This window comes from Alligator sinensis, unplaced genomic scaffold, assembly GCF_000455745.1.
Source record: "Alligator sinensis unplaced genomic scaffold, ASM45574v1 scaffold144_4, whole genome shotgun sequence".
In the NCBI taxonomy this organism is placed as follows: domain Eukaryota; kingdom Metazoa; phylum Chordata; order Crocodylia; family Alligatoridae; genus Alligator; species Alligator sinensis.
The window spans coordinates 1,390,007-1,409,522 of NW_005842190.1; the positions used below are offsets into that span (position 1 = coordinate 1,390,007).

The 19,516-nt window shown below is 40.1% G+C and overlaps 1 protein-coding gene across 1 annotated transcript in view; it reads right to left on the reverse strand.

The window, feature by feature from the left end:
* Positions 1-10,882: 10,882 nt before the first annotated feature.
* AFF3 (AF4/FMR2 family member 3) overlaps positions 10,883-19,516 on the reverse strand; it is a 57,087-nt gene continuing 48,453 nt past the window's right edge. Inside the window, exons 8-11 of the mRNA XM_025207217.1 lie at positions 17,865-17,958; positions 14,840-14,889; positions 14,482-14,696; positions 10,883-11,297 (exon numbers count right to left, since the gene is read on the reverse strand). Coding sequence (XP_025063002.1) covers positions 11,176-11,297; positions 14,482-14,696; positions 14,840-14,889; positions 17,865-17,958 — 481 coding nt within the window. The 3' untranslated portion in view covers positions 10,883-11,175. The remainder of the gene's footprint in view (positions 11,298-14,481; positions 14,697-14,839; positions 14,890-17,864; positions 17,959-19,516) is intronic.

Here is a 19,516-nt window from a genome sequence, read left to right on the forward strand (position 1 = left end):
CTTGAAATGGGACTGATGCACTTTAAGCTTAATATTTTGCTCAACTGAAATGGAACAAAGACAGTTGTTTTTCAATGTTTTGCCCTTTTACAGCAAGGAAAAAGAAAGACAGAGAATAATAAAGATACAATATTTACTGTTTCTTACAAAGAAAAAAAAAACAAGTGACTATCAAGTACAAACACTGTTATTAACAGATGTTTAATATTTTTCAGGTCCCTACATTGTATGTCACTTAGTCAGAACTCTTATTGAAACCAATGTGAGTTTTGCCTGAGGAAGAAATGAGAACAGGGATCTCAAGGGGATCATTTTAGATTAAATGGTTTATTATTTTTGTCTCAAAGAGAAAGAATGGAATAGGTGAAAGTTACTAAAGCTCTTGTTTGCATTAATTGTGATTTCTAGCATATACTATAATACACAGATAAGAGTATAAGATTTTTATTTTTAGTCATAATCAGAGATATATAATTTGGATGGACAGTGAATTTACTATTCCTACTTAAATTTAAAATACCTACTTAGTGTAAATACTGAATATTTTTTTTCCTTTACTGGGTCAAAATGCAGTAGCAAATAGTCAAAAATTAACCTAATGTCAGAGAAAAATAATTTCAAGTATTCTAGAATGAGGGAAAATGCCAAATGATCTAATAAATAAAGCACTTTAAGCTATTAATGAATGCTACAATAATATATGTACATATTTTACAACATAAATTACTGTACAGAATATTCCCATTTATTAAATTGCTCAAGTGTGTAAACAATATTGCCTGTTATATAGGGACATGTAGAAGAATTCTGCTTATGTTTTGAAAGTACTAAAGTATGCTAAGTCCAGAATGCTCACTGAAAAGGTGAACTGCTATTGCTTTGGCTGTCTGGGTGATGGCTCCAGTACTAAAATAGAACACTCTCAGAGAGAAACATAAAACAATGTTTAATCATCTATGAATAGAGCTAAATTGATATTGATTTTTATACTATTACAATTTACAGGAATCTGCTGACAATTGTTGGCATAAATGATACGTGGAGTTTAAGCTCTGCTTCTGGTTAGAAAGATAATCCCAGTCAGAAAACAGGAGTTTGCTCAGCCAGGTCAGACAACTGCTAGTACACATTTGTTGTATGATAAACTTTAGTCAACATAATAATCAGACAGGAAAATGATTTCTAGGATTATTAGTGCTACTGATTGTGTAGGAATTGAGCATACAGCCAGTCTATCTAAAACTTCCTATTGTTGTCACTCAAATATACTATCCCCTGCCACCCTTTTGTTTGTCTCATCCATCTGCTGTCTTCTTTTTTCAGACTGTAAGCTCTTTGTAGCAGGGACCAGGATCCACCCTTTGTTCACATATGGTCTCTAGCACAATAGAATCCTTGCTTGAATGAGGCTTGTAGGTGCTACTGTGATACAGATGTTAATTAATAATAATAATAATAAATAGAAGAAAATGAAGGAAGTTGATGTAAATGAAGTCTGTATATTTATAACAGCCGTATTTTGCTACAGTGGTTATAAGATGGCCTATTGTAGCCAATATGTGATAATTAGATTGCATTAAAAAGAGATGAATTTCCAACCTATTAAAATCTGAAGGCTACTTTCTAGCCTTGAGCTTTAGACAGAACTTCTACTGACTTGGAGTTTTGCAGGTGAGCCAAGGGCAATACATGGCCTGTCATTTATTTCTAGGCTGATGAACATGGATGAATTTGAAATTTTGTCTGTTGGTTGGTTGGAGTTTGCATCGCAGAATGAGCCAACAACATGCCTCAAACTTATAGAAAAAAGATGCAACATACCTCAATTAGATGGTACCAGCATTTACAAAATATAGCCCTGTGATTAAAATAGTCAAGCTTGTTTTTGTTATGGTCCATAGAAAAGTTTCTTCTCCACTTTAGGGAGAGGCAATTGTATGTTTAGATATTGCATGAAGAGCTAGTATATTAGAATATTTGCTACATTGTAAGACATATTTCCTTAATACCAGTTATTTTAGTGGACTGAAGATGCTTTCAACTTGGTGTAACCACTGATCTTATTGGTTTGTTGACCACGGGAACTGAGCTGGTCAGGACTAATGCAGGTCTAATACATGTGAAAGTGCTCTTGAGTGCATCAGGCATAAATATCCTAATACTTATAAATATCAGGCATTTTATCCTAATACTTCTTTTATCTGAGCCTTATTCTGCCACAATAAGTTTCCTGGGACTTTTATTGATTTCACTGGGTGTTCCACAGTCACAGAAGTACAGAATCAGTTACTTAGTGTTGAAAGTGTGACTTTGGTCCCTCTAACATCTAAAAAAAATAAATCCCTGTATAGACATGATACCAGGAACTCCCAGTCATCTTTGTGCATGTTCATAATATAGCAATGTCCATCATTCCAAATCCGTGGCACAATGTGAATCAATACATGTGAGTTAGGCCCTGGTAAAAGAGAGACTGGGGTTTCATATGTAATGTCAGAGCTTCCAATTTCAAGGGTTTTCAATCCCTTCCACAGTTCTGCATGGAAACTCCCCTCTAATTGGGTGCTCTTCCACAATCCTGCATGTCACTGGGGAATGGCAGACAATCATGGCTTCTGTATGTGGTAAGCAAAACTCCCCTTTCCCATTCAGGAAAGGGAAGACTTTTTTTGGTAGGGAGGAGGTGCTATTTACTTTCACAAGGGGGTTAGAAAGGCAAACAAGCCTGAGAGAATATAAGTAGCTGGTCCCTGGGAAGTACCTTCTTTTCCCTTATCCTCCTGTCTACCCCTGAAACCCAATGATTAAGAACTGGGATACTGAAGAAAATCTCTACAGTAGTGGTTTTCAACATTTTTTTAAATTTGTGGACCACTAAAAAAAATTCAAATGGAGGTGTGGATTTCTTTGGAAATTTTGAAAGGAGGTACAGACCCCTTTGAATTGTAAGTGTTGGTATTCACATACTTTTGATTGATCATAGTCATCTTTTGCAGACCTTTTAGACATAGTCTGTGGACCCTCAGGGGTCTGTGGACCACAGGTTGAAAACCATTTCTCTAGAGCTAGGATGAGCTGGGAGATCTCATATATGCCCCGGGGGAGAGGGGAAGGAAAAAAGGTAGGACTGAGTGGTTGAAAAATTAACTGATGTATTTTACACAGATTTAATTTATGGATTTGTGAATGTGTTTTCTGGAAGAAGGTGGAAGTCCCTGTGTCATCAGGCATTTCTTTATGCAAACTGAAGTTATATTTGTCACAAGGTAGAAAAAGGCTTTCAATCTAGATAATGGGGAAGAAAGCCCATATTAAAACACAAATATTTCCAAAAATAGAGGAAAGATTGTACTAAAAAATGACAAGACAGCTGACATTGCTTTGTGTAAATGCAATCTCTCTTCTGCATGAAGGGTTTTCTTTCAAATGTCTCCTGGCATACAGAGACCACAGTCTTAAGTTCTGAGTAATACTGGCTGCATCTACATGCTCATTAATGCACCGTAATTACCGTGCATTAAGTTTACTATCTGTAAGTACAGGTACTACCTAAATGCGCTGTAATCGGCGCTACTGCTCCTTAACCACAGTGCATGCTTTTTTGGTGATGCTAATGAGCAGAAGACTAATTCTACTTTGTATTAGCGCATTAGCACAGGTTTTGCCTCTGTGCTAGTGCGAGGTAGAGTTAGTCTACTGAGCTTGAAGCATCTTGTGTAGACCTGCCCACTGACTTCTTTGCTGACTCAATTAGTATGCATTCCTCAAAAAAAGGCCTTTAGAGGCAAATTGTCAACACAGAGCCTGAGGCTATAACCATGTAATTTCTATTAATGTTAATGGGAGTTGAGAGTCTAAGTCCCTGAGCATTATGCAGAAAATTTAACCCCCAGTTGACTTACCTTGCTAATTAATTATAGCTGAATCATGAATGGAGGGAGATATTTTATTAGGATAATTATGTAATTTTTCTTGAGCTACACGAAGTGATTAGTTTTTTCTGTGAGGCACCTCTCTAAAAATATGTCTTGACTCAAAGTTACATGAATCTCGATTTGGGAAAACGAATTATTTGGGCATTGACGACTCTGTTGATTGAAAATAAACTTAAAATAACAGGTGAAAAAGTGTTTCTTTCACAGAAATCAAAATGTCTCAGAGAATAAAAATCCATCTGAGCTCTTTTTTATAGGTTAAGTTCAGGTTGGTTAATCATTTCCCCCGCAGTTTATATTTTTGTGACTGTTGGTATTTTCTGGTTTTCGTTAGGATCAAAGTATAAATATTTCATGAAAGGCTATGTGTATGATATTTCTGAGCCAAATGAAAGTAAGTAATACTAATAATACTTAATCGTTCTATTGGGGGTGTAATATGAGACCTGCTCATCATGGTTATCTTATTTTGAGAGGTGCGGTGGGATTTAAATAATGCAGAGGTCCCAGCAGTGGCCCTCTACCCAAAGCTCAAGTTCATCAATACTGCTGAGCATTTTACAATAATCTTAAGAACTTCTATTGCACCTTTCATCCAAGGAGTGCAATGTGTTTTACATATGTTAATTCAGGGCTGTCCAATTGGCAGCCTGCATGATCCATTCAGCCTCAAGGGGTTAATTTGCATCTCCCAGCCACTCAGAATTTGGACAGCTCAGAGTTAATTCCCATAAAGCCCTACGAGATGGATCAGTATTGTTACCCACATTTTATTCAGTTTCCAACAGAGGCCCAGCCTGACTTTTAAGCCCATGCTCACCCCCACCCCGTGTTCATGTATTAAAGGAGACTGTGCCCTCAGACAAATGAAATGTCAACTTCTGGGCACTCTCTGCTTCCCCAGGATCCTACAGAGACCCTTATAGGGTTGGCGAGGGGTGGTCGGGGGGACTTGAACTCCACAGAATTGGAAGAAGGAAGCTGGCTTTGTCTTATCTGCTCATGTTGTGGGAGAAAGTAATGCAAGTGAGTGAAACATATGCTTACTTTCTCTGCTTTCCCCTCTGGAACCCAGCTGGGAGTGTGGGCACGTTCGAGGGCAAGAATGATCAGATAGGTCCAGGTGGCAGTGGGGAGGCAAAGGAAGAATTTCTGGCAAGATCTGAGATTCTCAGCTGAACTTTGACTTCTTCCTGGTAGAGTATGGGCTATGGATGCCTTTTTGAGAGAATACTAAGTTGAAACTGAGTGTTTCCTATCTCAGGATGTCCTTCATCTTAGGTGGGTGAAGGGGAACATAAGGTCCCAAGTGACTTCCTAGTTGATCTTGAACAGAACTTACAAAATGGTAATTAATAAATGCTGGTGAGGGAACCTTGGCCCTATTGAAAGCACTAGGAGTTTCTGTCATAAATTTCAATAGGCCAGGATTTCATGCTGAAAATTATCGTGAGAGACACTGTTCTTACAAGTTTTTCTGACAGCTTTCTCAACTGAGATATTTGTAAAACTGGACTAGATTCAAACAAACATCCAGATGCTTTCCCGAATGAATTCATGAGCCTTACCAATTGTTATAAATCTTGCCAGGCTTTGGTATATAACCAGTAAATCAAATAATGTAATAATTATGGATATGATGGTGCTCTGACCTGGAACATATTTACAAGATAAAAAAACCCAGAAAGCACTCTCTGTCCAAATAAAGAATGAGTTCAAGTACGTGATGTAAGTGCAAGGTTATCAAAATGAGAGGCAGTTTAGATGCATGCCAGCCAACTTCTATCATTATCTTAACAAATTCATATTCTTTCCAGGCATTGTTTTTATTTCTACAGTGCCAACAATGTGCCAAGAGACTTTATTTTTCAGTCTGAGTATTCTCCACTGGACTGGGGGGAGGGTGTGTTGCAATCATTCTAAAAAAGAAACATTTCTTTTTGACATATTAAACATTAAGCGGATTATGTAAAAGCAGAGTACTGTAGATGGAAAATGTAGTTAATGGAGCTTAGACCAGGAACCACAAACCCTCACAAAATTTTGAAGAGTAAAAAAACATATTGCTTTCACGTTGTTTTCTTTTTAAAATCTTCTTGTAAAAAGATTAAAGAGTTCAGTCATTATTATTTACATAAAATTCAACCTCTTTTGCTTAAAACCATGAATCATTTAGTGGCACATCTGCAGTGGCAGACACAGATAATCCAAGTCAGTTTGCAAATTGCAATTTCATTTGGACTAAGTCATCAGTAGCACATATTGTACATGTGTTAAGGCTCGTGACTGTTTAAGTCTCTTGGGTACATAAAATAAGCACAGATTAGCCAGGACTAACTGTATGTCCTCTTTTAGAAAAAAAAATCCTGGCATTTTGGGGATGCAGATTTAGATCAGTAGCTATGAAAACCAATGGAAATTTGCATTACAAAAGGTAAACTACTGCACAGTACCAAAGGCGCATTGCTTGTAAATTAATGGCTGCACACATAAGTTTGCTAATGATTACTACATGTGAGAGGTGATATGACCATTCAATGCCATGTCCCCAATGATCAGTGGTAGGCACCAATAATATCCTTCATGCTGACTGAACATTTATTCTGACTTTAGATATACAGTATATACAGATGTGTGTGTATGTACACTTAGGGTTTGATCCTGCCCAGTACAGGCGGAGAGTGCTGCAAGTATAGTACAGGGGCAGCAGGAAATCTGCTTCTGCATTTGTGAGAACACAAACTTTCCTGGCTGCCAAGTTACTTCTAGTTGCCAAAGGAAAGCTCAAAAGAGGAACAAATAACAAGCATCTGTTTTGCATGCAAAGGAATATATAGAAACGTTAAAAATTAGGTTCCCTCAGACATGCCCATTGTCTACTAAACCTTGCCTTCTTCAGATCTCTTAATATTTTCAGTAAAGATATGGGCATATAAGGAGCTATTTCAGTTGCGCTTGAGCCTATGTATACCTCCTTCCTGCTATGTGTATCTGCACTCCTTGCTGCTATAGAAGGACGTACAGGATCAAGGCCTAAGAGTGTCTGAATGTCTCATAGACTGGCTGTTGTGACTATCCTATAAAGCAGGGGTTCCCAAACTGTGGTACACATACCCCTGGGGATACACAAGACATCTCTGGGGGGGGCTGCAGGAGAAATTGTGTAATGGCAGATTTAATTTTCATTATAATAATAATCGGCATTTAAAGGGTTGAAGTATAAAACATGTTGGTAGGGGTATGCGGGCAGTTGGTAAATCTGGAAGGGTACGTAATAAGAAGTTTGGGAACCTCTGCCATAGAGCATTTCAGGGTATTCTGAGTGCAAAAGCTATCTGACTGCTGTGCTCAGCTTTGGCACACATTTTATGTGATAGTATTCCAATTGATTTCCCAGCCCACCCACATTTCTCAGCAGGTAGCCTGTCTATCCAATTTAGAAGTTTCTGGGGGAGGTTTTTGAACCAAAATTCTTCCTTCAGGTATAATCCTGCCTTTGAGCTGGAGTTGGAAAAATTACCTCTTTATTTAAATATGCGTTTGGACTGTTCAGAAGAGGAGAAAGGAACCTTAATGATCTATATGGCTTCCAAGCAAGGAATCAAAACAAACTTGGTGAGATGTTGCTCCCCAAAAAAGGACAGTCTCTAAACAAAATAGCAAAAGATGGGCAGCTGCAACTCTAACCCTGTCTGACCCTGGAACTCTAACATTAATGGGACTAGAATAATAATAGGACATTGATCCTAACATTCATAGGACTAGAATAGGACATACACATAAATGGATCAGGTCCTGAGGTCCCACAGCCTTTTCAGGATCAGCACCCAAAAGAATGAAATAAAGTGTCTTTTGTTGCCACACCCTACTCAGTGGTGGCCATTTAAAAAAACAGCTACCATGTAACATAAAACAGTTTATACAGAAGAAACAATAATCTCTGCAAAATGACCAGCTAGAAGAAGTGCTCTTGAACAGTGCTTCTCAAAGTGATGGTCCACAGAGCCACCGGTCGCCGGTCCGCAGCGAGTTGCCAGGAAAGAAAGAAATATATTTTCAGAAGCATAACATTGATATGTCGTAGCACCACAGTTTGTACGTTCCAACACGCCAGGGGACGTCACGTCGTGCGAGGTGAGGAAAGAGAAAGAAACAGCCGGTCGCGCATTTGTGTAGCGCTGTTCCACACAGTCCCTGGCCCACTGGAAAAAAAATTGCCGGTCCGCCACATCAGATAGTTTGAGAAGCACTGCTCTAGACCAGGGCTGGGCAGATCTGGCTGGTGCCTGGACTCCATTTCCCAGCGGTCCTTGCCCATGTTGCTGCAGCCAGTTTCCATGGAGACCCCAAGAGCATCAAGGCAATGACAGCAGGGGGCCAGGGTTTCCATGGAGACCAGCCCCAGCAGTGCTGACAGGGCACACGGCTGGGTGGGGAACTGCTTCTGGGATGGGGCTAGGACCTTGCGGTAGTGACAGGGTGGTCCAGTGCCAGGGCAGAGCCATGATCTGCTGCCTGTACATCCCACTGGGGCACAACCGCAATTCGCTGCGTGCGTGCAGATGTGCAGGGCTGTGTGGGCAGCAGATCGCAGTTCTGCCTCAGCTCCAGACCACACTGTCACCACCACAAGATCCTGGACCCAGAGCAGCTGCCTGACCAGCCTCCTGCCCGACCAGCACTGCAGGGGCTAGATTCCATGGAAACCCTGGCCCCGTGCTGTCACTGCTCTGCTGCTCCTGGGGTCTCCATGGAAACCAGCCTCTGCAATGTGGGCCAGGGCTGCTGGGAAATGAAGTCGGCTGCAGGCCTCATCCGGCCTGCAGGCCAGGCTTTGCCTGCCCCTGCCCTAGACAATCAGTTGGATTTCCTGGCTGGTTTAAACAGGTGCACCTCCACTGACTTTAGGGAAGCGTTACCTTTTCATACTACCAATGATTATGGTGTAAACATTAGTTCAGTGCACTGACTAGATCTTCTACAGAACTGATACCAGCAAGGTACCTAAAAACAATGCACCATTTCCATGGACTCTGATTATTTTAGCTGGAATAAATGGAGCAGCATATGAGAAAGGACAAAAATCTACAAGAGCTGCTTAGTAGTCAGGAAACATGTTAAACCAAAAGGACATTAATTCTTCCTTCTAAAACCTTATTGTACATATTAGATCCATACATATTCTAAAGGTTCATCATGATTTGAAAAAAACTGTCCCCAATTCTAATAAAATAAATGATGCACATTTCCATACATGAACCTAAAATGCCAAGTGCATGATGAAACTAAAATCTGTGTAAGGCAAGGCATATACATTGCTTCTATGTTTTACCAACATAAAACAGCAAACACAAGAGCTTATCAAAAGACAAATGTCAGAGCCACCATCAAAGAAAGCAGAAGTAAATCTAACAGGCATTTCACTTATCTGATTTGACGGACAATTCTCCCTGCTCTCCTAGCAGTGCCAAAATAGCTCACAGTATTAAGATAACTTAAACTGCTGCCTAGTTTAATAAATCCTGGCAGTCTTTACAACCAGAGATCAGGTAGTAATCAGATCAAGTAACATTTCCAAACTATTGGTATTTCCTTTGCAACATGCAACAACCAGACTAAAGACTGGCAGATATTGTGCTACCACAAATCTTGTTTAATGAGAAAAAGTACCAGATCATTTGATGTAATTGTTTCTAGCATAATTTATTAGAATAAGAAAAAAGGAGCAGTGGGCCTATATATTGGAAAGAGGCTGTTTTTCTTTTGTTAACCAGTAGCTATTGGCAGGGTTGCTTTTGGGAGGGGGATGGACCTGCTTAACACTAATATCAGTATAAAATAAAGCAGAAGGTGACAACAAAAAGGCCCATTTGGTGGCTCTTAAATAAACATTCCAACTAAGTCAATGCAGCCACACGCAGCAGTAGGGGCTGCACAACTGGTCGCAAAATAGCCAATAAAATTTAATTTTGGAGAAAAACAAAGAAAACTAGCATGTGGGAGCAGATGAATGAAAATGAAATTAAGCAAAAAACCCTCCAAAACACTAAACTGAAAACACAATAGATATTAATTGGCCCTGACCTCAACTGACCCAAATTAAATTGCAGTTATTGCAGGATTAATTCCCTTAGCATGAAACATATAGCTTGTCAACAGAAGCTGAAAACACCCCATAAATCAAGAAACATTAAAGCCTAGATGAGGATTATGTATAAAGAGTGAGGGGATTATGATAGGAATCCATTCTTAGTCTAGTGAGTAGCAAAGTCTGGTTTCTAGATAAAAGAGAATTGCCTGTGATGGCTTGATACAGCCGAGAAGAAACTGTGCAAGCAGGCTACTTTAGGATGAAAATGATATGAAAACAGGAGGCAGTAAAGTGATGCCTTCCTATACAAAGCATACAAATATTACTGGTATATGTGCATGTGTAATAAAAACATGTTCTCTCTAAATAAGTTGCAGTTTGTCATATTTTTGTTTTAACTATTTGCTTTCAATACCAGTACACAGCTTTCCAGAATCGCTTCTAGTTCCTTGCTGTCAACATATATATTTTTCATGTATGTTGGCTGTTTGCTTGATGATGTTCATAAAGAGGCTCAGCAAGAGACAATATACTTAAAAAATAGGGAAATAGAGAAATGCATGCACAAAAAGCTATGCTTCCCTCTCCATATTGTTAATAGTTTATGCAGTTTATCCATCCAGCCCAATTGGGTAATAACAAGCGAATGTGCATCCCAACTGCCAGTCAACCTCCTCTTGGCCCTGATTCAAGAAAGCACTCCAGTTCAGGATCCCACTTATATATCTGCTTAAGTTTTATTGAAGTCAATTGGATTTATGCACGTGCTTCAAGTTAAGCACATACTAAAGTGCCTTCTTGAATAGAGGCCATTGCGCTTATTGTACTTGTTCCAATTAGCCCATAAGATTTTGGTTTCCAAACACAAGAATAGAAACAGTGTGTTTATGCACTAAATGCAAGTGTGATCAGATTTGTCTCTAGTATGAAGATGCTTGATGACTATTATGGAACAATGCAGGGACACAGCTGTATATAATATATACACACACATACATGTCTACACTCTGAAAAATATTGTTCAATGTTGAAGAAATAGTCACCTTTGTTTGGATCAATGCTGTGGTAGATTATTTCTGTAGCACAGTGTCCAGAATAACTGAATTGTCCATGGGAGAGTACACAGTCCCTTTGAATGGCACACAGTCATTATGACAAGTGAGCACTATTCCGCACCCAGTGAAGTCCTTGTTGAGTATACTGAACTAAATGCTCCATACTGCTGTGCAAGGTGACAGGTCCCATCAATGCATCCAAGTCATTAAAAAAATCTATGGAAAAATATTAAACACAGGGATCAGGAAGTTGCATTTGCTTTTTATCACCATGTGATAGATATTTTCTTTCAGTACTTACAACGCATGGAACAGTTTATGAAAATGAAAATCTAGTCCTATGATCCTGTTGTCCATGACTGTGAGTTCTCCACAGCCATTTTCATTTTAAAAACAGAACAGCTAATTCTTTGTTTCTGCCTTCCACTAAAGTCAATTTATCCTATGTGCAAAGGGATTATTTGCTATGTGTTTCCGCATAAACAGACATTATTTCTAGCTGAAAATGATCCTATCTGAAAAATGAAGAAGAGTTAAGTGAAGCAGGGCAGGCCAAGTCCTCAAGTGTTTACTCAGGCAAGTTCTTATTCAACTCATGGGACTGAGAGCTTCTTGTTCCCCTTTAATTCTGGAAGGGGGTTCCTCCATTTGGCATATTCCACCTAACCCTCATCCCATACAAGCTCCTTTAAACCTCCCTCAGGCAGCTCCATGAAGCTGGAGGAAGTGAGGAATGGAAACTTCCTTGAGTCCAATATATTCTCCTTAAAACTCATGGAACACATGAGTGCATGTACATCTCATCCTGCAGCTGTATTGTTAATTTATGCAATTGTCTCTGCCATGCTGAGGGTGGATTCTGCATGAACTAGCATTGGAAAATCTCCTGGAATCAGGCTCTTGCTATGGCTATGATGAGCAGAGGCTAGCTGGGGTGGGGAAGGGCAAGTGACAGCAAGCAGCATTCCTATTGTTTGCTTAAGCCAAAGGGGGTGCATCTACACACATGCTTTACCGCAGGGTTGACTAATTAGCTCCACAGTAAAGCATGACAGTCTACATGTGTGCCAGTATTAAGGTGCAGTAAATTAATTAACTCTGCAATAAGACAGTACTGCAATTCAGTGTGATGAAAAGTGTAAATGGGTACAACGGTGCTAAAATGTGGGGGCTGCCCATCACCTGGCCCCACCGCTTTGCAGGTTCTGAGCCCTCGTGCCCCAGCCAGCTCCTCTGCTGCTTGATGCCATCACTTGGAGCCTGGGGCTTCTCCACCCTGGCTCAAACTGCTGCTGTTCTGGGCACATGTGTAGATGCTGTGCCCAGGAGCAGTTGACTGGCTCAAACAGCTCTGGAGTTTATTGCATCACATTAATTGAACATGTAGATTCATCCAGAGAGGAAGTGAAGCTGCTTTTTTCCCCAACCAACTTTAAACCCATTTGAAGCCTATATATTTGTCCTGTATGTTTGCCCTGTTGCCACATAAATACACTGAGGGCCAAATCCTATTTCATTTTATGCACCTAAATGGCAGTCATCCAGTCATGTAAGCGATGTACTAGGCACTTATGTGCAGCTTGAGATTCTATTCCATGTACAGTGTGGATATAAGCATCCACACTCCCACAGAGCATGCTGGACAGGTTTGTGGACTGCTGTATGCTTACACTGGTAAGCACGTAAGTCTTGAAACAGTAGCTGGGCAAAACCCCATGAGAAGAAGGTATTAGACGGAGGACGGCCTCTCATATTTTAGCTCAATAACCTAGTGATTTGGGCACACACAGGAAGTAGGAGACCCAGGTTCTAGGTTGCCTCCTCACCCAGAGGAGCTTTGAATCCACATTTTATGCTTTCTATCATTATGAAAAAAACACCAGTTGGCATCATCTAGTCCTCCCCTTGAAAATAGCCCCTGGGCAGCCAAGAGAGGAAAATACATGAAGCCAAGGTGAAATAGCGAAAAGGGTAGCTGCTGTTATGGGACAGGGCCTTGGATCCTAGCCCTTGCTCTCAACAGGGCAGAAACTTCCCTTTTTTATCTATGCATTTTATTCAATAAATATTAAGTACAGTGGAGTGAGTTCAAGAGGAGGGTTACAGAGGTGCTTGGATAATGCCTTACATGGGGCCTGGTGGTTTGCATACTGTGTGTAAAGTCAGAGATACAAGTTCAGGTGTCCTCTAGAAGAAGGAGGCCTAGAACCTGGCTCTTCTATTGTGTGTGTGAGTACCTTAAACATGGGGCATGGGAGGCCACCCTCCTCCTTCCCCATTTGTTTCTGGCAAATATGTGGGTAGCTGTGCAGCATGATTCCCAGGCTGTGTGAGAGTGCCAAAAATGACACTTACTCAGCTGGGTAGCTGCCATTTTGGGATGTAAAGTGAAATAGGATTTAGCCCCAGCTCTAACTCTCCATGTAAAATATAAAGAATACAATAGGACTAAAACCACAGGTATTTACTCAAGGTCAAGGTGCCCTGTAGGTGATATCCCACATGTCCACAGATAAGTTCTGTGGTCAAGACATGCACAAATATAAGGTTATGTAGGAGTTAGCCTAAAAAGGGAATGCTAGCAAAGTAGTCCAGGGGTGCTCAACCTCTGGCCCACAGACCAGATTTGGCCTGCAAAGCTATGTCATCCAGCCTGCAGGACTCCCCATGGGTCCAGAAATGTGATGGCAGGGAAGCAGTGGTGGTACGAATTGCCACTCACTTGTTGCCAAATTTCCAAACCCACTGGGAGCCCCACAGGCCAGATGACAGAGACCCTGAGCACTAGATCACTGGTCTGGGGCAAGGCTGGTGTATGGGGGCACTCTGAGACAAGATCTGGTATATGAGATTGGGTTGTTGTGCAGGGTCACAACCATGGACTGACCCGTGCATGGGATCCAGCCTGTGGACCGTCCCCATGCCAATTATCCAGTCCATGGGTCAGAAGGTTAAGCATCACTGATGCAGTCTATAAGTTTTCTCTTGTAACAGCAGAATGTGAGACCAAAGAGAACCATTCCTATAGTTCTGCAATGAGACACCACAATCCTCTTTAGGAAGAAGAGAATTTGCTCAGAATATCATCAGTTTAATTCCTGTTAGTCTGACTGCCATATGTCTAGAGCGTCTCTGGAACACCGAGAGACTCGAGCAGCCAAAGAGACAAAATAGTGAGAGGGTGCTGCTTCAGAGTGGGAAGGCAGATAAACAGCTTTTTGCTACATTTTGAGGCAGACCATGAATAAGGTGAAAAAAAAATACAACTCTACAGTCTTTCTATCTGGAAAGAATCACTGTCAAAATAGGTCAACAATTTGTCTTACTAAAGCCAGATTCTGCTTGTACTCTGCTCAGGTAGATGTACGTTAAACATAGGTTGGTATGTTGGATTAGGTACCTCTGTTTTCCTTGGCCAGATTGTCAGCCATCTCCCAGTAGTCATAACTGTGCAAGATGCTGTTGGTGATGCTGACATGATTGGCAGCCATCTGATGAATACGCTGGGGAATGCTGATGATGGAGGAAGGGGAAGGGGTACCGGTGCTCCCCTGGGATCCTACAGAGCTGACTGGAGAAGGACTTGGGGACATGGGGGATGGAGTTCCTGTGCTCCTGCAACAAAGTATTAAAATGCATACCTGCACGTGAGGATGACACAGATAAACACATACAAACTATTACAATGTGCTACAAAGGAGCAAATGCCATTTCTCACTGTTATTTAGATATAGTTTCTGGGTGAAAATTGAACTTACTTTCCACTGGCACCCCAGGGGGATGGGGCCTGTGCAGCTTTTGATGAATTCTGTGGAGGAAAAAAAATGACAAAGAGTATAATTTAAATAAAACTGTGAAAGGAACAACAACAAATAGCATAGAAAGTTGGGCAGAAAAGGCTGAGGTGATGTGTGTGGACAGTGTATTCGGGTCTTTTGATTCTATAAAGCCATTTGGACTAATTCAGAAGTGGTGCAGGCAGTGATAAGATAAACCTCCTTAAGTTCTGCTGGAGTTCTTTAAAGTAGAGCTGATACTTCTGAAAGAAGGTGACTTGTGACCACGCAAACTACACCTGGCCAATTGTGCATTGAAGAAATAATTCCTTCCTTCCTGACTTCTGCAGGCAGCAAGTTGAAGTACTGAGAGATAAGACTGGACCATAATCATTGTCTTATTGCAGAGTGAAAGTTTTTAAAGCATGTTGAGAACTAGGCAGCTTCCTGTTCTCCTCAGGGCCCAAGAAAGATGTGGAGATAATCTGGAGACTTCAGAGATTCAGAGGTCTGTAGGGGCCACTGTGAACATCTAGCCAACCTCTCTTTTTCTAGTAGTGGTCCTAAGAATACTGTGAAAGATAATTTCTCTACTTCTACTAAGTTTCCCATGCCTATACTTATGAGCAACAGGCTCTTCCAAGATGGATCTTTCTCTGTTTTTATTTTCCACCCCAAATTTTAGAAGGTTTAGTTTTAATTCTGTTAGGGAACTAAAGAAAACAGTGAAACCCTTAAAATCTACAATACTTGTATTCTGGCCAGCTCCTGTTTCAGACCTACTTACATCTATCTTTTTGAAGTGTAAAGGGGGATATGTAACTTATTGATCTAGGAGCTGGAAAGAAGTGGAAAAGGTGAAAGTTAAAGTACAGTGATTGGTTCTTACAAATGAAATTTAAATACTCTCTTTCATACTTGAATTATACACCTTTTTCAAGTTCCTTGAAACAAAAGTCATAGCAGCATAGTTTCAGGCATCAGAAAGTTAGGGGTAAGTAGCCCATTGCTATTGATTCATCTGTAGGCTTTGTTCTACTTTCCTGAACTGAATTGAATTGAATTGAATTTCTTATGGTATCAAAAATCTCTAACCATCTTGAATATCTGTAACATTTTAAAATTCTTCAGTGTATTAATTTTTTTGAAGAGCAAAACCAAATGTTAAACAAGAACTTGAAATAATCTTATTTCTTTTTAAAAAGAAAAATGCATCTATCCCTGAAAATGTCTTTGACAAGTTTTAAACCCTTTCCACAATTGAAAGTACAAATGGAAGTTCTTTAATGTAGTCAGTATTTTATATTACTTGGTTTTGAAAGACTTTACATACAAATATATGCAATGAACATAGAACTGGCTATTTTCCACTGCAGAAGATGGAAAATGGATTTTTTTAAACTTTAACTTCAAAAGCAAGAATACTTTCTAATGTGAATCTACAGTATCATTATATCAGCAGGAGCCCTGCAAAATAAAAAAGCTTTTCTTGTATGAAGTTAATGTGACTACAGCAAAATGTAAGCACCATTCTTCCACTGTGTAGAATTTTTTTTTTTTATACTACTGAGACACATTTTGGCTGAGAGATGGAACTTTCAATTTTTGTGCAGGCGTTCTTTGAACTGGTAGGGAAAAGTATTACAATATTTACCTATTTTTCACAGCTAAAATAAAGAAATCAGGTAGAGAAGCAAAACAAGTTTAGTTGTGTGTACATAATTCAGTTTTTAGATACAAGTATGGTGATAATATAGGATGTGTTAGCTTTTTTGTCTATTTTATGATTCAGTCATGAAAACTTATCCTCATATTTGGAACTTTTCATCAACAAGATATCTGAATTTGGGAAGAAAGCCTCTTAAATAAAGATAAAAAGAACATGACCATATGACTACTCAGAATTTCCAAAGAGAATATATGCTCAGAGTTCTTTGATTTTGAAATCAAACTGAATGCTGGAAACAATTCAACTATATTTATTTTTCGTTCATGTATTATTATTTTTTTTTAAAGAAAAACAGGTCATCTTTATGTTTGTAGGTCCAAAATTTGACTGACTTTGGTATAGGTCCCATCTGTAAATTTCTGTTTTCCAGATATTTTCTAATCAAATATTTCCAGTTCAGGGCCAACAAATTTAAAATATTGAATGACGTTCTGTTCAAAATAAGCAGCAAGTGCACTGCCTTCTGAGAGCACAGAGAATGAAGAGGAGCTAGAGGGGAAAACAAAACAGGAAGCAGAGCCAGAAAGTGTTGTAAGGTGGACAGTGGGTGTGTCGACACGAGACACTACGTCACTACAGCGATGAGCTATAGCGACGTAGGATCAGTGGGCACGAACCATGATGCTCAGTAGCTCATTGCTACTGCACAGTAGGGTCAGAAACAACTAGTGCCACTGGGACTGCTCAGTAACGGTGGTTACTGTGCAGTCACTTAGTACTTTAGTACTAAAGTAAGCACTAAATGACTGCGCAGTAACAATTGTGCAGCTAGGTGCACGTGTAGACATACCCAGAGGGTCCTCACAGGCTCACACGCAAGTCTCAGAGCTGGCTGCTAACACCTTTGTGGTGGGTGTGTTCTGAGATTTTCTACCTGCTCAGGTCCTCAATGGGAAACCCTACAGCTTGTCCCATAGACTGCTTTAGACTGAAATCCTCAAGCCATGTGAAATCAAGAGCAAGGTACAATCTTCAAATAGATTCTTACTGTGAATGCCATAAAATCTATTCTGAGCAGAGCTAACAGCACTGTAAAAAAACATTGGGAGATCAACAAAAAAAAGGAGAATGGGCTGGGTGTATCCGTTTCATGGCACAGCAAGTTGGTCTTCCCTCATTACGTTGTAAGGTGTGTATACTAGAAACCTGTGCCATTGTGAATATAGCATGTAAATGACCTGCTTCCACTTAAGCTCTGAAGTGACTAGGTTACACTTTAGAAAAGATGCAGTATTTCATTTTAGCTATCTTAAAACATGTCATAAAACAAGAAAATACCTTGAAATATTCAATAAGTGCTTTTGAATACTTTACAGCATGGTCTCTTTTGAGTCGGAACATTCTCCAGTACAGAAGGGCCAAGCAACGGAAACTAGAGTAGAAAGAGAAAACTCAATGTAAAAGGCATCTGGAATAATTGAACTGAAAATCAATGGAAAGGTGAACTGTGATTCTGGTGCTGATTATTATGATCATGCTTGATTTTACACATATTTGTCCACATCTTTCTAAGGGTTAGTAAGGTCCCTATGAGGTAGATCCTGAAAACTCTACAGATTATGTTAGTCTACACATTGCAAAACTTGTAGTAAATTCATTGCACAGAACTGTCTGCAGGATCAAATATTAAGCTTCACTCCTGCAATGAGTTCTGTGCAGTTGACTGAGGGGGTCTGCCAATGAGATTCCCACTGCAGGCTGAGACCAAAGGGTTTCAGTTTTTTGGCATAAGCGTAAAGGTGGCCTTTGTGGTTCTGTATCCTGGAGCTATAAGGCTATAAGGTCAGTCCACGGAGGAAATTAGAGTAACATTGGGTCTGTTTCATGTCAGATGTCCATGCTCCTGCTGGACTCTTTCAGCAGTTGGAGACTGTTAGGGAACAGTGGTGTCCTACATCTGCCCACATTTCCCTGTGTGCCTTCACTGGGAGCAACATGGGTGGTGCAGAAGTCTCTCAAGAGACTCCAGACTCCCTGATGATTCCCTTCTGCACAGGAGGTATCTTCAGGTGATAGAATAAGTAGCCTGAACAGAGGGGAGGATCTAACTTACTGTCTCTAATTTTTCTGTGATATGCCATGCACTTTTATAATGCTGTACACATGAAAAACTGTAACACTAATTGACATTACTTAAACATAACAACAACACAATACCTGATCACAAGCACTCCAAGACTACCAACATCTTTTGTTTTCTATTTTGGATTTCTATGTAGTCCACCTATGTTTATTTTTCCTTTAGAGGATATTTGGTTCAAAACTAAGAATTAGTCTTTGCTAGGATATTTTTGAACTGAAGTACAAGATCACTCAACTGTGGTTGTATCTACACAAGATGCTGGCTGTGCAGTTGTTACTGCGCAGTCATTTAGTACTTGCATACCCAAGTACTAAATGAGTGGGAAGTAACTGGAGGCGGTGTCCCCACGCAGCTTCGTGGTGACGTCGACTGTGCAGTAGTTTGTTACTCCTGCGCAGGACCGCCATGTCATGGTTCGTGCCCCATGACGCTGCTGCCCAGTAGTAACGAACTACTGCTCAGGAGTAACGAGCTACTATGTAGTAACTGTCTTGGGTAGACGTGGCCTGTATGTAACAAATAAAAAACCTACAGAACTTTATCCACTTGGTCACAGAAGCTAAGATGTTCAAGGATTACTAATGATTCTGGGTGCCCAGGGAGACAAGTAGAAAGGGGCTTGAATTTTGCAAGTGCTGAGTTCTCACCCTCTGAAAATTTCACTCTTTTTAAATGTCTTGCGGAGCCAATTTGGGCAACCAAAAAAATCAAATCAAGGCCTTCAAAATTACCAAGTACTTTAAAAACTCAAGCAGAGTTATTATAACTCACTTTCACTCTGTGTTCCTTCTGAAATCAGCAACCTTCATAAGCTGAAATTTACCTCTTTTACAGCTAGAGGGAAGTC